Source organism: Protomyctophum bolini (genome assembly GCF_963924005.1).
Source record: "Protomyctophum bolini genome assembly, chromosome: 1".
Classification (NCBI taxonomy): domain Eukaryota; kingdom Metazoa; phylum Chordata; class Actinopteri; order Myctophiformes; family Myctophidae; genus Protomyctophum; species Protomyctophum bolini.
The window spans coordinates 35,924,772-35,939,366 of NC_137862.1; the positions used below are offsets into that span (position 1 = coordinate 35,924,772).

General features: G+C 42.9%; 1 protein-coding gene across 1 annotated transcript in view; it reads left to right on the forward strand.

Moving 5' to 3' along the window:
• igdcc3 (immunoglobulin superfamily, DCC subclass, member 3) overlaps positions 1-14,595 on the forward strand; it is a gene marked incomplete at both ends in the record, with an annotated part of 81,156 nt that overhangs the window by 7,655 nt on the left and 58,906 nt on the right. The window contains one exon of the mRNA XM_080783354.1: positions 11,555-11,860. Within this exon, the coding sequence (XP_080639480.1) occupies positions 11,555-11,860 (306 nt within the window). The remainder of the gene's footprint in view (positions 1-11,554; positions 11,861-14,595) is intronic.

Sequence of the window (14,595 nt, forward strand, 5' to 3'; positions counted from 1 at the left end):
ATTGTCCTCCGTTATTGTTCTGTTATTATCCTTGTCTATTGTGATGCCAGCATCACCACATTTCACATAGAAATATAAGCACCCATTTATTTTTGACTCTCGCACAGCATTTGCTGCTGGTAAGATTTCTATCATTGTGTCATTTGCTTTAATTACAACATTGTCATAAATCAAGTCTGCCCAAAAGTGTCCAGTTTTGGCCATAGAGCCTATATGACAAATGATTGAGGCCAACTTATACTTAATTTTACCGCCATCACAAATAGGAATTTCGATTACACCAGATGCTTCTACATGCTTGCGGCTCACCGCCCCACGATCAGTAACACGCGACAGAGAAAGAGTAATGAAATCGGGAGAGTCATTCCAACATATTTGTCGCTTCATATCACAACCACATGTTGTACATTTGTCTGGACTTACACCTTCCATGATTGAGTGTTCGAAAAGAGAATTGAGGGACTCTCTTTTCTGTGGCAGCGGTAATGCAAAAATATTAGTAATAGAAGAATTGCTTTCAACTGTCCAGGCACAGAATGTACAGATGTCTGTATGTTTTGCTTGAACAACTGTGTGGACACCACACATACTCAACCAAACTACTAGTTTGTGTATAAAATCTAATGGGTCATTGTGCATTCCTAAAGCCAAGTCTGGGATGCTATTCACTAGTTGTTGAGTGACACCACAGATTGTTTTGCAATCAAATGTGTGACCTGGATTTTGAAAAAACGCTTGAATGAGAGCTGCTAAATTCCCCGGCATAGATGACAACTGAACCATCGAAGTAGGTGTCAATGGTTTCAATTTATCTTGTACTACTTGTAGATGCAGTATAGATTGTAGAGTTGCATTTAGCCAACAATTATTTTCATTATTTGCAAACCTGCATATACTATTGCAAAATCCTGTCTCTGTGCCTCTGCGTGGGTATGTCCAGATAGTTGCCTCGCGGAGGCCTCTTTGTCCAGTGTCCATTCTGGGTCTGGAAACGGCACTTTTTTGAGTGTTGACCCCAATAGAAGGTCTGCTGCTCTGAATTTTACACCTCTCCCGCTTAGCGGAGACTGGGGTGTGGTAGAGGACATCTCCCCGGACGCGTGGGTATGTCCAGATAGTTGCCTCGCGGAGGCCTCTTTGTCCAGTGTCCAGTCTGGGTCCGGAAACGGTAATTTTTTTTGCATTGACCCCAGTAGAAGCTCTGCTGCTCTGATTTTTACACCTCTCCCGCTTAGCGGAGACTGTGGGGTGGTAGAGGACATCTCCCCGGACGCGTGGGTATGTCCAGATAGTTGCCTCGCGGAGGCCTCTTTGTCCAGTGTCCATTCTGGGTCTGGAAACGGCACTTTTTTGAGTGTTGACCCCAATAGAAGGTCTGCTGCTCTGAATTTTACACCTCTCCCGCTTAGCGGAGACTGGGGTGTGGTAGAGGACATCTCCCCGGACGCGTGGGTATGTCCAGATAGTTGCCTCGCGGAGGCCTCTTTGTCCAGTGTCCATTCTGGGTCTGGAAACGGCACTTTTTTGAGTATTGACCCCAATAGAAGGTCTGCTGCTGTGAATTTTACACCTCTCCCGCTTAGCGGAGACTGTGGGGTGGTAGAGGACATCTCCCCGGACGCGTGGGTATGTCCAGATAGTTGCCTCGCGGAGGCCTCTTTGTCCAGTGTCCATTCTGGGTCTGGAAACGGCACTTTTTTGAGTGTTGACCCCAATAGAAGGTCTGCTGCTCTGAATTTTACACCTCTCCCGCTTAGCGGAGACTATGGGGTGGTAGAGGACATCTCCCCGGACGCGTGGGTATGTCCAGATAGTTGCCTCGCGGAGGCCTCTTTGTCCAGTGTCCATTCTGGGTCTGGAAACGGCACTTTTTTGAGTGTTGACCCCAATAGAAGGTCTGCTGCTCTGAATTTTACACCTCTCCCGCTTAGCGGAGACTGGGGTGTGGTAGAGGACATCTCCCCGGACGCGTGGGTATGTCCAGATAGTTGCCTCGCGGAGGCCTCTTTGTCCAGTGTCCATTCTGGGTCTGGAAACGGCACTTTTTTGAGTATTGACCCCAATAGAAGGTCTGCTGCTGTGAATTTTACACCTCTCCCGCTTAGCGGAGACTGTGGGGTGGTAGAGGACATCTCCCCGGACGCGTGGGTATGTCCAGATAGTTGCCTCGCGGAGGCCTCTTTGTCCAGTGTCCATTCTGGGTCTGGAAACGGCACTTTTTTGAGTGTTGACCCCAATAGAAGGTCTGCTGCTCTGAATTTTACACCTCTCCCGCTTAGCGGAGACTATGGGGTGGTAGAGGACATCTCCCCGGACGCGTGGGTATGTCCAGATAGTTGCCTCGCGGAGGCCTCTTTGTCCAGTGTCCATTCTGGGTCTGGAAACGGCACTTTTTTGAGTGTTGACCCCAATAGAAGGTCTGCTGCTCTGAATTTTACACCTCTCCCGCTTAGCGGAGACTGTGGGGTGGTAGAGGACATCTCCCCGGACGCGTGGGTATGTCCAGATAGTTGCCTCGCGGAGGCCTCTTTGTCCAGTGTCCAGTCTGGGTCCGGAAACGGCACTTTTTTGAGTGTTGACCCCAATAGAAGGTCTGCTGCTCTGAATTTTACACCTCTCCCGCTTAGCGGAGACTGTGGGGTGGTAGAGGACATCTCCCCGGACGCGTGGGTATGTCCAGATAGTTGCCTCGCGGAGGCCTCTTTGTCCAGTGTCCATTCTGGGTCCGGAAACGGTACATTTTTTTGCATTGACCCCAGTAGAAGCTCTGCTGCTGTGAATTTTACACCTCTCCCGCTTAGCGGAGACTGTGGGGTGGTAGAGGACATCTCCCCGGACGCGTGGGTATGTCCAGATAGTTGCCTCGCGGAGCCGTCTTTTGTCCAGTGTCCACTTTATAAAGTCCATGCACTCCAGTGAATAGCATTTATCCATTTAGATAACTTTTTTATGTTATTTAATTACTTATTTTTACACAGAAACATAATGTGTGTCTTTACAATAACTGTAATGTAATAATAATACTAATAATGTAATGTAAAAATTATTTAATTAACGAATTAAATAACCTTATTTTATTCTGAAAGCAACCGGATGTCTTAAATCTGCTAGCTCTCAGACCGGAAGTTCTAAAACTGCTCATAAGACGGAGCCGCGATGAAGCACCTTTTGTAGACTGGAATTGTCATGAATCTGTTGTTTCCAAAAGTGGTGCATGCTGCAAAGTAGGCTTAGATGCACCACCACTGACCATGCCGATTGCCGACTATAACCCTGAACTTGACCATTCTCTTGTCGTTGTAGCCTATTTCTACATCTACATTTAAGTATTCTGAATCTGGTTCTGTATTGCATCAGTTGGTGGATATTGAATCAAACCACATAGAGACGTGCAAAAACCAAACAGCATGTCATGTTTTTAAACTGTGCAGTTATCCAGTGTAAAACGCTGTTGTCAATGTATGACTCGCTTTTGGATGCACCGCAGTTTAATATTGAACAGACACGTTTAACAGTTAACAGAGTTTCTTCGTGGATTTGAATCTTTATTTGAATAATCATAATAGCCTAATACATTTTTTGGCATTCATTTCTAAATGATAATATTGCATATTTTCCCTGTGCAAAGTGGTCTCTCTTTAACATTAGGCTAGTCTAGTATACATAATAGAACTGGCATTTTCTTTCTAGTAGTAGGGTTGGTGATGGTCAAAAGGGTCTCAGGGATCCATTAGAAGTCGGACCGTAGGCTACTGTACCCATTTAATAATGTCCTCCTTACGCCTGCATTACTAAGCTGCTGCAATCTGTTGAATAACTTTTTTTAAATTTATAACTACAATGAGTAGTAGTAATAGTAATGAGTAATAAACTCATGAGGTAGTTTTAAGCCCCCTGGCTAGTTCACTTCATATGTTTGTTGAAAGGGATACTTTGTCAGGGTGATGATATATTTCATTGATATCAGCTGACTTTTAACATAGTAGGTTGAGATCTTGATTTGTCAGTCTTTATACACTCAACACAGCACCCTGTGGATGGCTGAAATGACAGTGGTTATTGCTGAGGGAAGAGATAAAAAGACTGTGGTTATTGCCTGCTGGGAAGAATATTTGTACAGATTAAATGTCAAGCTTGTCCCTCTCCTCCTTTTCAAAAATGCTTTCAGCCTTTGTTTGGTGTGATAGACAGTTTTCCTCTCTCTATGTGAGGCCTCTTAATTCAAAGGCTGGAAAGCACATAGGCTAGAGGAGTTATTGAGTGTTTACAAAGTACTGCATGCACAGCATCTGAGAACACGCTGCCTGGAATAGAATAAAAGTGCACTGGGGTTCATATTAATGTCTGGTGAGTGGACTGTGGTTGAACACAAATCCACATGTTATCACAATTATGGCTAGTGATACATTAACAAAACAAAAAAGAACAACATACTACCTGACATATTGTATGAAAAGTCAAGCACTGCACTTTCACATTTCAAGTTATTTCAGTATCTGATTTATTCAAAGATGGTTGATGAGAGGGGAAACACAATATGCAGGGTTTGGAACCTCAAGACAGTGAAGACACCCACAAACAGCAAATAGACATGTTGCATCATTGCTACATTATTATTTAGGGGAAATATAATGTTTCTCCATAGTTGGGGACAAAATGTGAAAACCAATCTTTTGGTTTCCCCACCATTAAAGGTGGGGAAAGTGATATTGTTAGTTTAAGACAAAAAATATTTTGTGGAAAAAGTCAAAGCTCTATATTCTGACATTGCTATAGTCTAGTCTAGTGTTTATGTTTTTCCTTCTCTTTAATAAACAGAAGAGTACCCATTTATCAGCTTGAATTGGATTGTTCTAGTTTAAATTTTGTGTGCTCATCTCTTTGTGTCATCATCACTTTCACTTGTTAATACTGCATCATGTACGAGTTCCCTCTCCCGATTGGATATAATTTGTATCCTGAACCTGAAAATGCATTTTCTGTTTACTAGAGAGATATGGAGACCCCTGTTACTGAACAAACACACTATACTAGCACTACTAGCAATGATTAAAGGAGAAAAAGGTTCCGCATCAGCAATGGTTTTCAGTGGAGTTTGGTACTAGCAATGATTACTATCAGAATATAGACCTGTTTAATACTTATTTTAACCAAATAATATCACTTACTCCACCTTAACATGAAAATATATTAAACAAGTCATGGAATCATCCAACTGAGCAAGTAGTTAACGCTTGTATAACATTTAGTCAATACATATATTGACTCAATTATTTTAATCTTCAATATAAATAATATCTGACAGCAAGACTGCAATGGGAGCTTTCTTGACTGCCAAGATTAAATATGTATTGTAATGATTAATTCAGGAGGGATGGAGCTATCTTTTTGTGTGCAAGAATATCCCCAAATTATGTTTTTAATGGATTCCACTCGCAGTGACAGTACTAGCAATGCCGTTATCTCTAAACAAAGTTATTGTTCATCTGTGGCACGGGGAAGCTGATTCAGGGAAATCCAATGCTTTACATCTGTGCCCTGGTTGTTTCAACACATACTCCTTGTTTTTCCATTTTCATCTTGCATGTTTTTCTACCTTACAGCACAGTTATTTCTTTGTGATTGTCATAACAAGGTTCAGTAGTTTTGATGAATCTGTTCCTCTTATCAGGTAAACACTCTCCCAGTTAAAACTATACTCGCATGAGTATTGAAGTGGTTCAAATGGAAGGGCATTGATTAATAATTTACCTGGCAGATTGCCTGTCGGAGAGACTGCAAATATAAAGAGTGTTCACACAGTGTTTCCCATGGATATAGGGTGAATATTGATTGTTAGCTGTCAGACATACAGTATGCAACAGCACAGGCTGCTCTTCCATTGCATTTCTTTGGGATATCAGGAGGGTAGCTCTTTTTAATGTAATGTGAACAATGGATACTTTTGTTCAGCTGGTTGAATTTGGTTGAACAACAACTAAACGATAACAATTCTACCAGATAAACTTTAGATGTGATCAGTCACGATCTCAACCGTCAGTCACTATCTCAACGTGTCTGCATGAGATTTAGGTTTAGGACGCTTTCAGAAAATTAAAGCCTTAAAGTAAATTGAGTGTAGTAAAGTAAAAAAACAAAAACAAGCTGTAGCTTCACAAGCTTTCATATTACACCTAGTTGTGTCAGTAGCCTGTTATGGCCTCGCACAGGTGTCAACAGGAAGCATGTGGCACAAGCTCACTTAGCTCTGACTGTCACTGCTACCTCTTTCTGCTAACTAGGTGTAACTGTCAGTAGCCAGAGTGTGATCCTCGCGTTATAGTGGGAGCAGTAAACCTCTGCGCTAGCTAGCCACACTTATCTGTCAATAGTAAGCCAGGGCATGAGCCACACTTAGCCCAGCACTTGTCTCTGTCAGGCAACAGGCTTTCTGGTCTCGCCCAGATGTAATCCTACACGCTAGGCCAGGGTGTCCTTCCTCCAATAAAACGAGCGTGAAGATGGGTCTGAGGTTGTGCATTTCTGCGAGCTCTTGCGCACGTGTGTCAGTGTATGCTTAATGCTTATACTGTACATGTGCATCTCTGCATGTGTCTCCATGGCATGCATGAGTAGGCCTATATGAGTATTGTTGTGGCCACTGCTGTCTCTAAAGCCATGCCTTCCTCTCACCGACATGTTCCATACATGCAGTGGTGGATTAAGTACTAAAACATTTTTACTTCAGTAAAAGATCAATACTGCAATATAAAAAATACTCTGTTACAAGTAAATGTGAGTTCATAATGCTGAGTTCATAATGCTTCAAAATGTACTTAACGTACAAAAGGTTAACTACTCAATATGCAGATTGTTCCATTTCAAGTTTTCAAATGTGGTTAATGTATGTTTTGTAATTATAATCAAAATCTAGTAATCTACAAAGTAACTAGTAGATAAAGTTTTAAAATAATTTTAGTGGAGTAAAAGTATAATATTTGCCTCTCCGAGGTATATTGGATTAGACGTAAAAGTATTGGGAATTGGACATACTCAAGTACAGTACTTAAGTAAATGTAATTAGTTACAATTAGTTACCCCTGCATACAGTTACATGGATGCAGGATGCATAGCGCACATGTACGCACAGATGTGCACGCATGCATGCTCACACACACACACACACACACACACACACACACACACACACACACACACACACACACGCACGCATGTACACACGTAGACTTACACCATATCGCTGAGGTGTGTTAATGAAGTTGTCCCTCTGTCTCTTTATCTGGTGAGTCTCTAAATGCTCTTACCTAGCCTAGCCTTCTTTTACTCATTGGATCTGCCTAGTTCAGAGATAGCATTCAATTCCATTCAGGGTGATTCTGTAAGGTCTATTCTGTTTTTCATTGTACCGTTCAAAGCCTCATTTGTTTGCCAACCAGTCGAATGCCAATCTTTTCAAATATGCTTTATTAGTTTTACAAAGCCAAAGCAGAAGCAGTTATTTCTAATGCAGGAATGGCAGCTTATTTAATGCATGTATAAATGGCTCAGCTGAGATTTATGCAGTGCATTAATGAAGCCATTTAATAGCCATGCTAACACATTGGGCGCATGTTGATTCAAACCACACACAGTGAAATGCTCAGTGTTCAATTGTCCATTTGTTACTCTGGGAGTGCAGTCATTAACTCTCAAATAACACTGGGGATTTTTACAGTGCAAGCATTGAACACTGCTTGCACTTTGGCTGTTATCTGGCCCTCTGCAAAGCTGGATAACATCGATTAATATAGCAGGGGACTGAACATTCTAAACTCTTTCATTAAAAGAAGATATCATTTGACACCTTTGTCTACTCCATAGCCTCATTCGTGTCCTGAAGCATTCATATATAATGGAGTTTTTTCTTCATATAGAGCCTCATCCATGTTTTGCTCCTAACATGAAGCGTGACTGATTGGCTGTGTGTCCTCAGGCACTGTGCGCTCTGTATCTCTCTCTCTCTCTCTCTCTCTCTCTCTCTCTCTCTCTCTCTCTCTCTCTCTCTCTCTCTCTCTCTCTACTTCCTGTGGATAACACTTTTGCTTTGTTGGAGCAGTGGCCTGAATGGTTCTGTGTGGCTCTGGGCAGCACTGTAGTGTAGCCGTAGCGTACCAACTTGGGTCGCTCTGGAAGCAGCAGTGCAGCCAGCCAGTTAAGGGTTACATATTTCTCCACTACCCCCTCCTTGTTTTTCATAGATGTCTCTTTGGTCCTATGGACACTTACCATGCTTTTCAGAGAGAGAGAGAGAGAGAGAGAGAGAGAGGGACAGAAAGGAAGAAGAGAGAGCGGAGGGGAGAGGTATGGGAATATGTCTTTCCCTCAGTGTTCATTATGTGATCCTCATGGACGAACATGTCAATGCATTCCTCGTATGCACCTAAAGGGGAGTATTTCTGGGACTCGGAATTTGAGGGATGACGCCGGAGGTTCTCTGTTTTGACCCCTGTGCTGCTGCGGCCCCCCAGCCCCCTCTCCCCCTCCAGATTCCAGGGCCTGGGGCAGAGGCTGGTAGTGCTTTAGTCCATCAGCAGCTGAAACGTGATACCTGGAGAGCCTGCTAAGCTCCTCTTTTATGGTACCAAGTCAGGTCAGCCTGTTTACATCCTTTATTTATTGTTCTCCCTCTGCCCCCCTTCTTTGCCCCAAGACACTGCAGCAGTGCAGCCACTAAAATCCTCACACAGTTGTGAACTAGTGGGCATATATAACTAACAACAGACATTATTTTTGTTAGGGCCTTTCTTGGTTTAGTATTAATCACAGAAGTGTGTGTGTGTGTGTGTGTGTGTGTGTGTGTGTGTGTGTGTGTGTGTGTGTGTGTGTGTGTGTGTGTGTGTGTGTGTGTGTGTGTGTGTGTGTGTGTGTGTGTGTGTGTGTGTGTGTGTGTGTGTGTGTGTGTGTGTGTGTGTGTGTGTGTGTGTGTGTGTGTGTGTGTGTGTGTGTGTGTGTGAGAGAGATGGAAAGAGAGCACAAGTGCAAAGGAGTTAAATATGTTCTTCTGTTTTACTGCTTTTCCCCTTTTAGTCTTGCTTGTGGACTTGGACCAGGTAGACAATTAACCTCATTGCCAGGTTCAGCCTGAGTGGAAATACAGATATAGCTGAGTGACTAATAGCCACAGTGAGATTACACATTGACCCCACTGCTGTGCCCCCACTCCCACACACACTCTTTTCTCTCCCTCTTTCACTGAATCAGGATCTGCTCTGTCCAGAAAGTGACAGATAGGGGAGAGGATTTGGTATGGAGGGTATCCTGTCTTCAAGTCAGCTTTGATGCGTGATATTCTGTGCCTCAGCTCAGCTCAAATGTCAGCAGGTCAGCGGGAGAGGAACAGAGTCCTACGGCCCCTAATGTCGCCACTGGTGAAAGACGAAAAACACCAGTGGCTCGAGGCACAAAGAAACTGGTGACGGAGTTCAAATCTCCCTCCCACTGTCGAGAAAACTCCTGCTCACACCTGAAAAATTGACACAGATTGGATGTGATTTTTTACTTTTAATCGCTTCAGGTTATAATATTATTGAAAAGCACCGGCACAAATTCCAGCTGTATCAGTGGCATACAGTAGAAGGATGCTTCAAGGAGAATCACGTAATAATCACTATGTTCCTACTCCCTTTTTGATGGCTGACCTTGCAGGTGATTACAGTGTGAGGACACGTATCAAAGTGCCCAGCAGGGAGTGCAATGTGCCATAATGGGAGAATGAGTGTGCTTTCAGTTGTTATCTCCAAACAGATTGACACTGACAGCATACGGTTGGGTGCATGCTAGCAGAAGAAAACTGACAGGTAGTTATTTGGGAGTATCTCTTGAGAGGTTGGTTGGCTTGTAACCGAACCTAGCTATTGATTGATGTCATCCATTGTGTTCTTTTTGAATTATAATTATAAATGTGTGTGTGTAGTGTGTGTGTGTGTGTGTGTGTGTGTGATGGTGAGTGTGTGTGATGGTGAGAGTGTGTGAGTGACACGTGCGATGCTCTGACTACACAGGTGGTAGTAGCCCCAGAGGTCTTTTTGAGTCATTCTGTGACACAAACACAGTTTATCCCATTTTGAACATTTTGCAGTTCATAAAATATTAATTAAAAAGAAAGTGTGAGTGAAGGGCTAATGTATCTAATGATGTAGGAATGTACTGGGATTGGTACAGGTACATTAAGTACTTGTTAATTGGTTCAAATGTTAATTGACGTCTATAAATGGCAATATGCTGTAAAAATGTTATGACGTACCTAGCATTTATTTGCCCTCTGTGAGCGTAAAAAATAACAATAATTGATCAATTATCAATTAATTACCAGCTGCTGCCTTATATCTCCAGAATTGTGCTATGAAATGTATATCTCTCTTTAAATGTTTTGATGAATTGAAAATGGTGGGCCCTATTGTAAAGTGTAATGCTTTATGGTGTCGTCCACTCACTGTTAACAATACTGTAATTCTGCAAACTGTTAATACATCAATCAAACAATCAATTGGTATTTGTGTGTGTGGAAACAACACAATCTGTCCAGGTGACTCTGTAACTGTGAGTGTAGCCTTAGCCTACTACAAATGTAACCAAAGGGTGAAAGGACCCTTTTATAACAATAAACTGTGAGACTGTACAATTGGACTGTTATGGGTCCATTTGGTTGTATTTGTACACTGTCAAGTAGGCCATTCTCCAAACCATTATATATCGCACCTCACGCACAGCTGTCGGTTGTAGTGTTGACGTTGGCTTGGCAGGTATTAAAGAACATCTCTCATATGTGTCAAAATTGCAGGGGTCTGCGGTAGTCTGCATGGAGGTCTGCGGGCACAGCAGGGGTCCCCGCGGAGGTCACCGTGGGGGTCCGCGGCCTTTGTGCAAGGCACAAGTTGACACTTCGACAGAGTGCATTTCTAGTTGTCTTTGTAATTAAATAATGCTATACATGATTACAAAAATTACTCAATCAATTATCATCATACATCTTCATACACCTTTACATTCCGGCCAATCACTTTTGGCGTCCTCACTTTTCTGTCCTCACTTTTTGAGTGGTGCAACCACTGCTATAGACAGCAATTTGTGTCCCTGGCTGGCTGGTTCCTGGGGGTCTGGATGTTCCGGGTACCCCCCGGGGACCTCTGTCATTTCTTGACCGTTTCGGACACAGGGTGGCTCATCGGAACCGGGCTGGCACCCTGGACGCGTTCCTGTGGGCCTGGAAGTTCTGGGGACCCCCCAGGAACCCCCACACAGCGTTGTAGCATTCAGTTCACACGGGTGGGATTTTTATCCTCACATTCCGTGCTCAGCCAATCAAATTCGCTATGGGGTACACACAAACACACAAAGCTGGGCATAAGAAGATTGTCATTGCCCTCCCTAACCAACCGCCCTGATCTGAAAGTGTGCGTGTACGATAATGAAAAAAATACTTACTGAAATGTAAGTGATAGAACTGGGTGAGGTACTATTTATTGGTATCTGAACTGTACATTTGACGTGTGTGTGTGTGTGTGTGTGTCTACAGGTGTAACATGTGAAACAGAGCTCTCCTTCACCTTGGAGCCCAGTGACATCATTGCAGTACAAGAGCAACCTCTCATGCTCCACTGTCAGGTGGATGGCTTCCCTCCAATCACCATGCAGTGGAGGCGGAACGGCCAGCTTCTGACTCAGGACCTACATCACACCACCTTCATCAACGGCTCACACCTCATTGGTCACTTCCAAAAGACCAAATCCGATGGCTCGTCTGATGAGGGCGACTATGAGTGTATGGCCCAGAATTCCTTTGGCCTTCTGGTGAGCCGCAAGGCCCGCGTTCAGGCAGCCAGTAAGTGTCTTATTTCTCTGTGTGGTCCAACATTGTGTTTTCTCCACAGGGGCCATGGAAATGCTGTGAAAGGCTTTCAGCTGTGCTGCTATAAGTCTGAATTATACCTCATCATATGACGGCGTCGCAACTGAAACATAGCCAATCGGCAAGCTTACAACACATCGTGAATGTAACGCTGTGAGCTTGTAGATCTGCTATTTTTTTACTGTGCAACCATCATTTGATGGAGCATAAATTAAGCGTCACAATGTTACAGAGAAAAATCACAGCATTTCACTCTTTGTGTGTGATGCAGTTGTTGCACATCTACAGCGCTGCTTAGCAATGTACTGTAAGTCTTTGGCACTCTCTGGAGTTTAACATTAGCAAGCCTCCATGCTGAGGGTCTTCAGACTGCTTTGTGGGAAAAGCAATAAGCTTGAAGCACCCCCCGGCAGCCCACTCACTGGTGGAGGCACCAAAGATCAATTTTCTGTGGTTCTATCCACAAAGCTCTTATTTGAATTCCCTTTAATTCCCTATTGAGTTATCAGCACTGCCATGGTTCATGCAGAACATGCTTAAAACTGTTGGATTGAGTGAAGAAAGCCAAGATTATAAGCAACATGTCTGTCTGTCTGTCTGTCTGTCTGTCTGTCTGTCTGTCTGTCTCCCTTTTCTCTGCTTCTGTCTTACACATGCAGGACTCCACTTAAATGTGCATAGAGAGACAACACTGAACCAGACATTGTCCAGTGGACAATGTCTGGTTTGGTGTGATGCTGAGATGTTACAGCAGAGCTCTGTACAGAGTTAAGGGTTTCTGAAGCCCCTCCTGTCATATGTTTGGTAACAAAGGGATAGACAAAGCCTGGTAGAAGCCTGTTGATTCCTGGCCAGTGCGTAGACAGCATACCGCTGTGCTGTTGTGGCCATGTGGCTTTTCTGCTCAGTGGGGTGTGGAGGTTACTAGGAGCGTCTTGTTGGCCAAAGGGAAAAGTCACTCCTGCTCCCTCGCTCGCACTGTCCAACACACAAAACCTTTAAGACCTCCCTAAACAGTCTTTCTCTCAAGGAATCACACCGTAGACTCAATTTTAAATCCTCTCCCGTTCTGTAACAAGGGAACGTCCTGAATGAGGATCCTTCATGGATTCTTATTGAATACTTGTTGCATGTGGCTGTGTGGGAGGCGTAGTCATTGACAGATTGCTCTCTGTCACCTGTAGACAGTTTCTTGTTGCTTTCTATCCGTCTGGTAACAATTTAAAGGTAGCGTAAGTCATATATTTTTTTGAAAACAAGAAGTTTTCTCCCATTGATGAATGTAACCTGGAAGCCGTGGGGATGATGTAGGTCTGTTTGCAATATGCAGGCAACTACAGCTCAAGTTCAAGGAAACCTCCCCATACACACACACACACACACACACACACACACACACACACACACACACACACACCATTTATCTTTAACTCATTGATTAGAGACGGACTGAAGGAGTACCAAAGGTTACATTCTGCCCTCTGACCTTTGTGGGTGGTTATGGGTCTGGCGGAGGGGAGTCTTTCCCCTGATGAAATCCTCTCCTCTCCAGTAGAGGCGGACAGTAACTACTTTTTCCCCAACTTATTAATATTAATTTTTGCTCATGACTCAAATAGAAATATTGTACTTTTGACTCCACTACAGTTTCAGGAATGGGCTCTTTGGACCCAAACTTACAGAAATATGTTATGAATGAACCACAGATATATGCAATGCAGTTTTCTTTTCTTTTTGACATTTTTGGGGAAATGTTCTAAATTTCAATACAGCAATGCATTAAAGGGATATTTCACTTTCTAAAAACTTGGCATATGTGAACACACCAGATAGTTTTTAAGTTGCTCCATTCAGTATTGATATATTATTTGATATAAATCTTAGCCCCGTCCCCTTCCTATACAAATTCCATTTTAACCATGATAGATCATCGAAAACACCTGTGCTTTTTTCTGGTGACTGATATTGTCCTTCTAATACGTGAGGGGCCGTGTTTTTTCATGCACTATTTTCATTTTAGATTATTTTGTCTCTGCCGGCCTCCTCCTGGAGGAGGTTATTTTCCAAATAATTATAAAAAATCACACCTGTGTGAAGTGAGGGGCGCTAATATTTTAAAGTCTAATTCATGTTGATTAGGTGATGTAATGGTGATGTAAAACAAACGGTGACAAAACAAACATAAATTCTCTTTATTGTTAATGGCATTTAATGTTTGTGTTAGGGACAAGATGACGTACATTTTCCCTTCATTGTCTATGCTGTTTTTAAAACAAACATTAAACCTGTATATAGGAGCGCCCCTCGTAAAATACATGAAAACAGTCATTGAAAAAGCACAGCCCCCTCACATATTCGAAGGACAATATCGGTCCAGAAAAAAGGACAGGTGTTTTCGATGAATCTATCATGGTTAAAATGGAGTTTGAAGTTACAATGGGTTTCTATAGGAAGGGGGCGGGGCAGCTAAAATGAATATCAAATATCTAAATACTGAATCGAGCAACTTAAAAACTGTCCAGTGTGTTCACATGAGCCTGAGTAGATGATAAAATGACCAAACGTTTTTTCTTAAAGTGAAATATCCCTTTAACAATAACATATACTTTGTAAATTGTACTTTTGAATACTTGATTTTTTACTGGTACTTATGGTGGACAAACTGGTACACCAAGCTCTCTAAGCTTCACAACAATCGAGACAGCGAA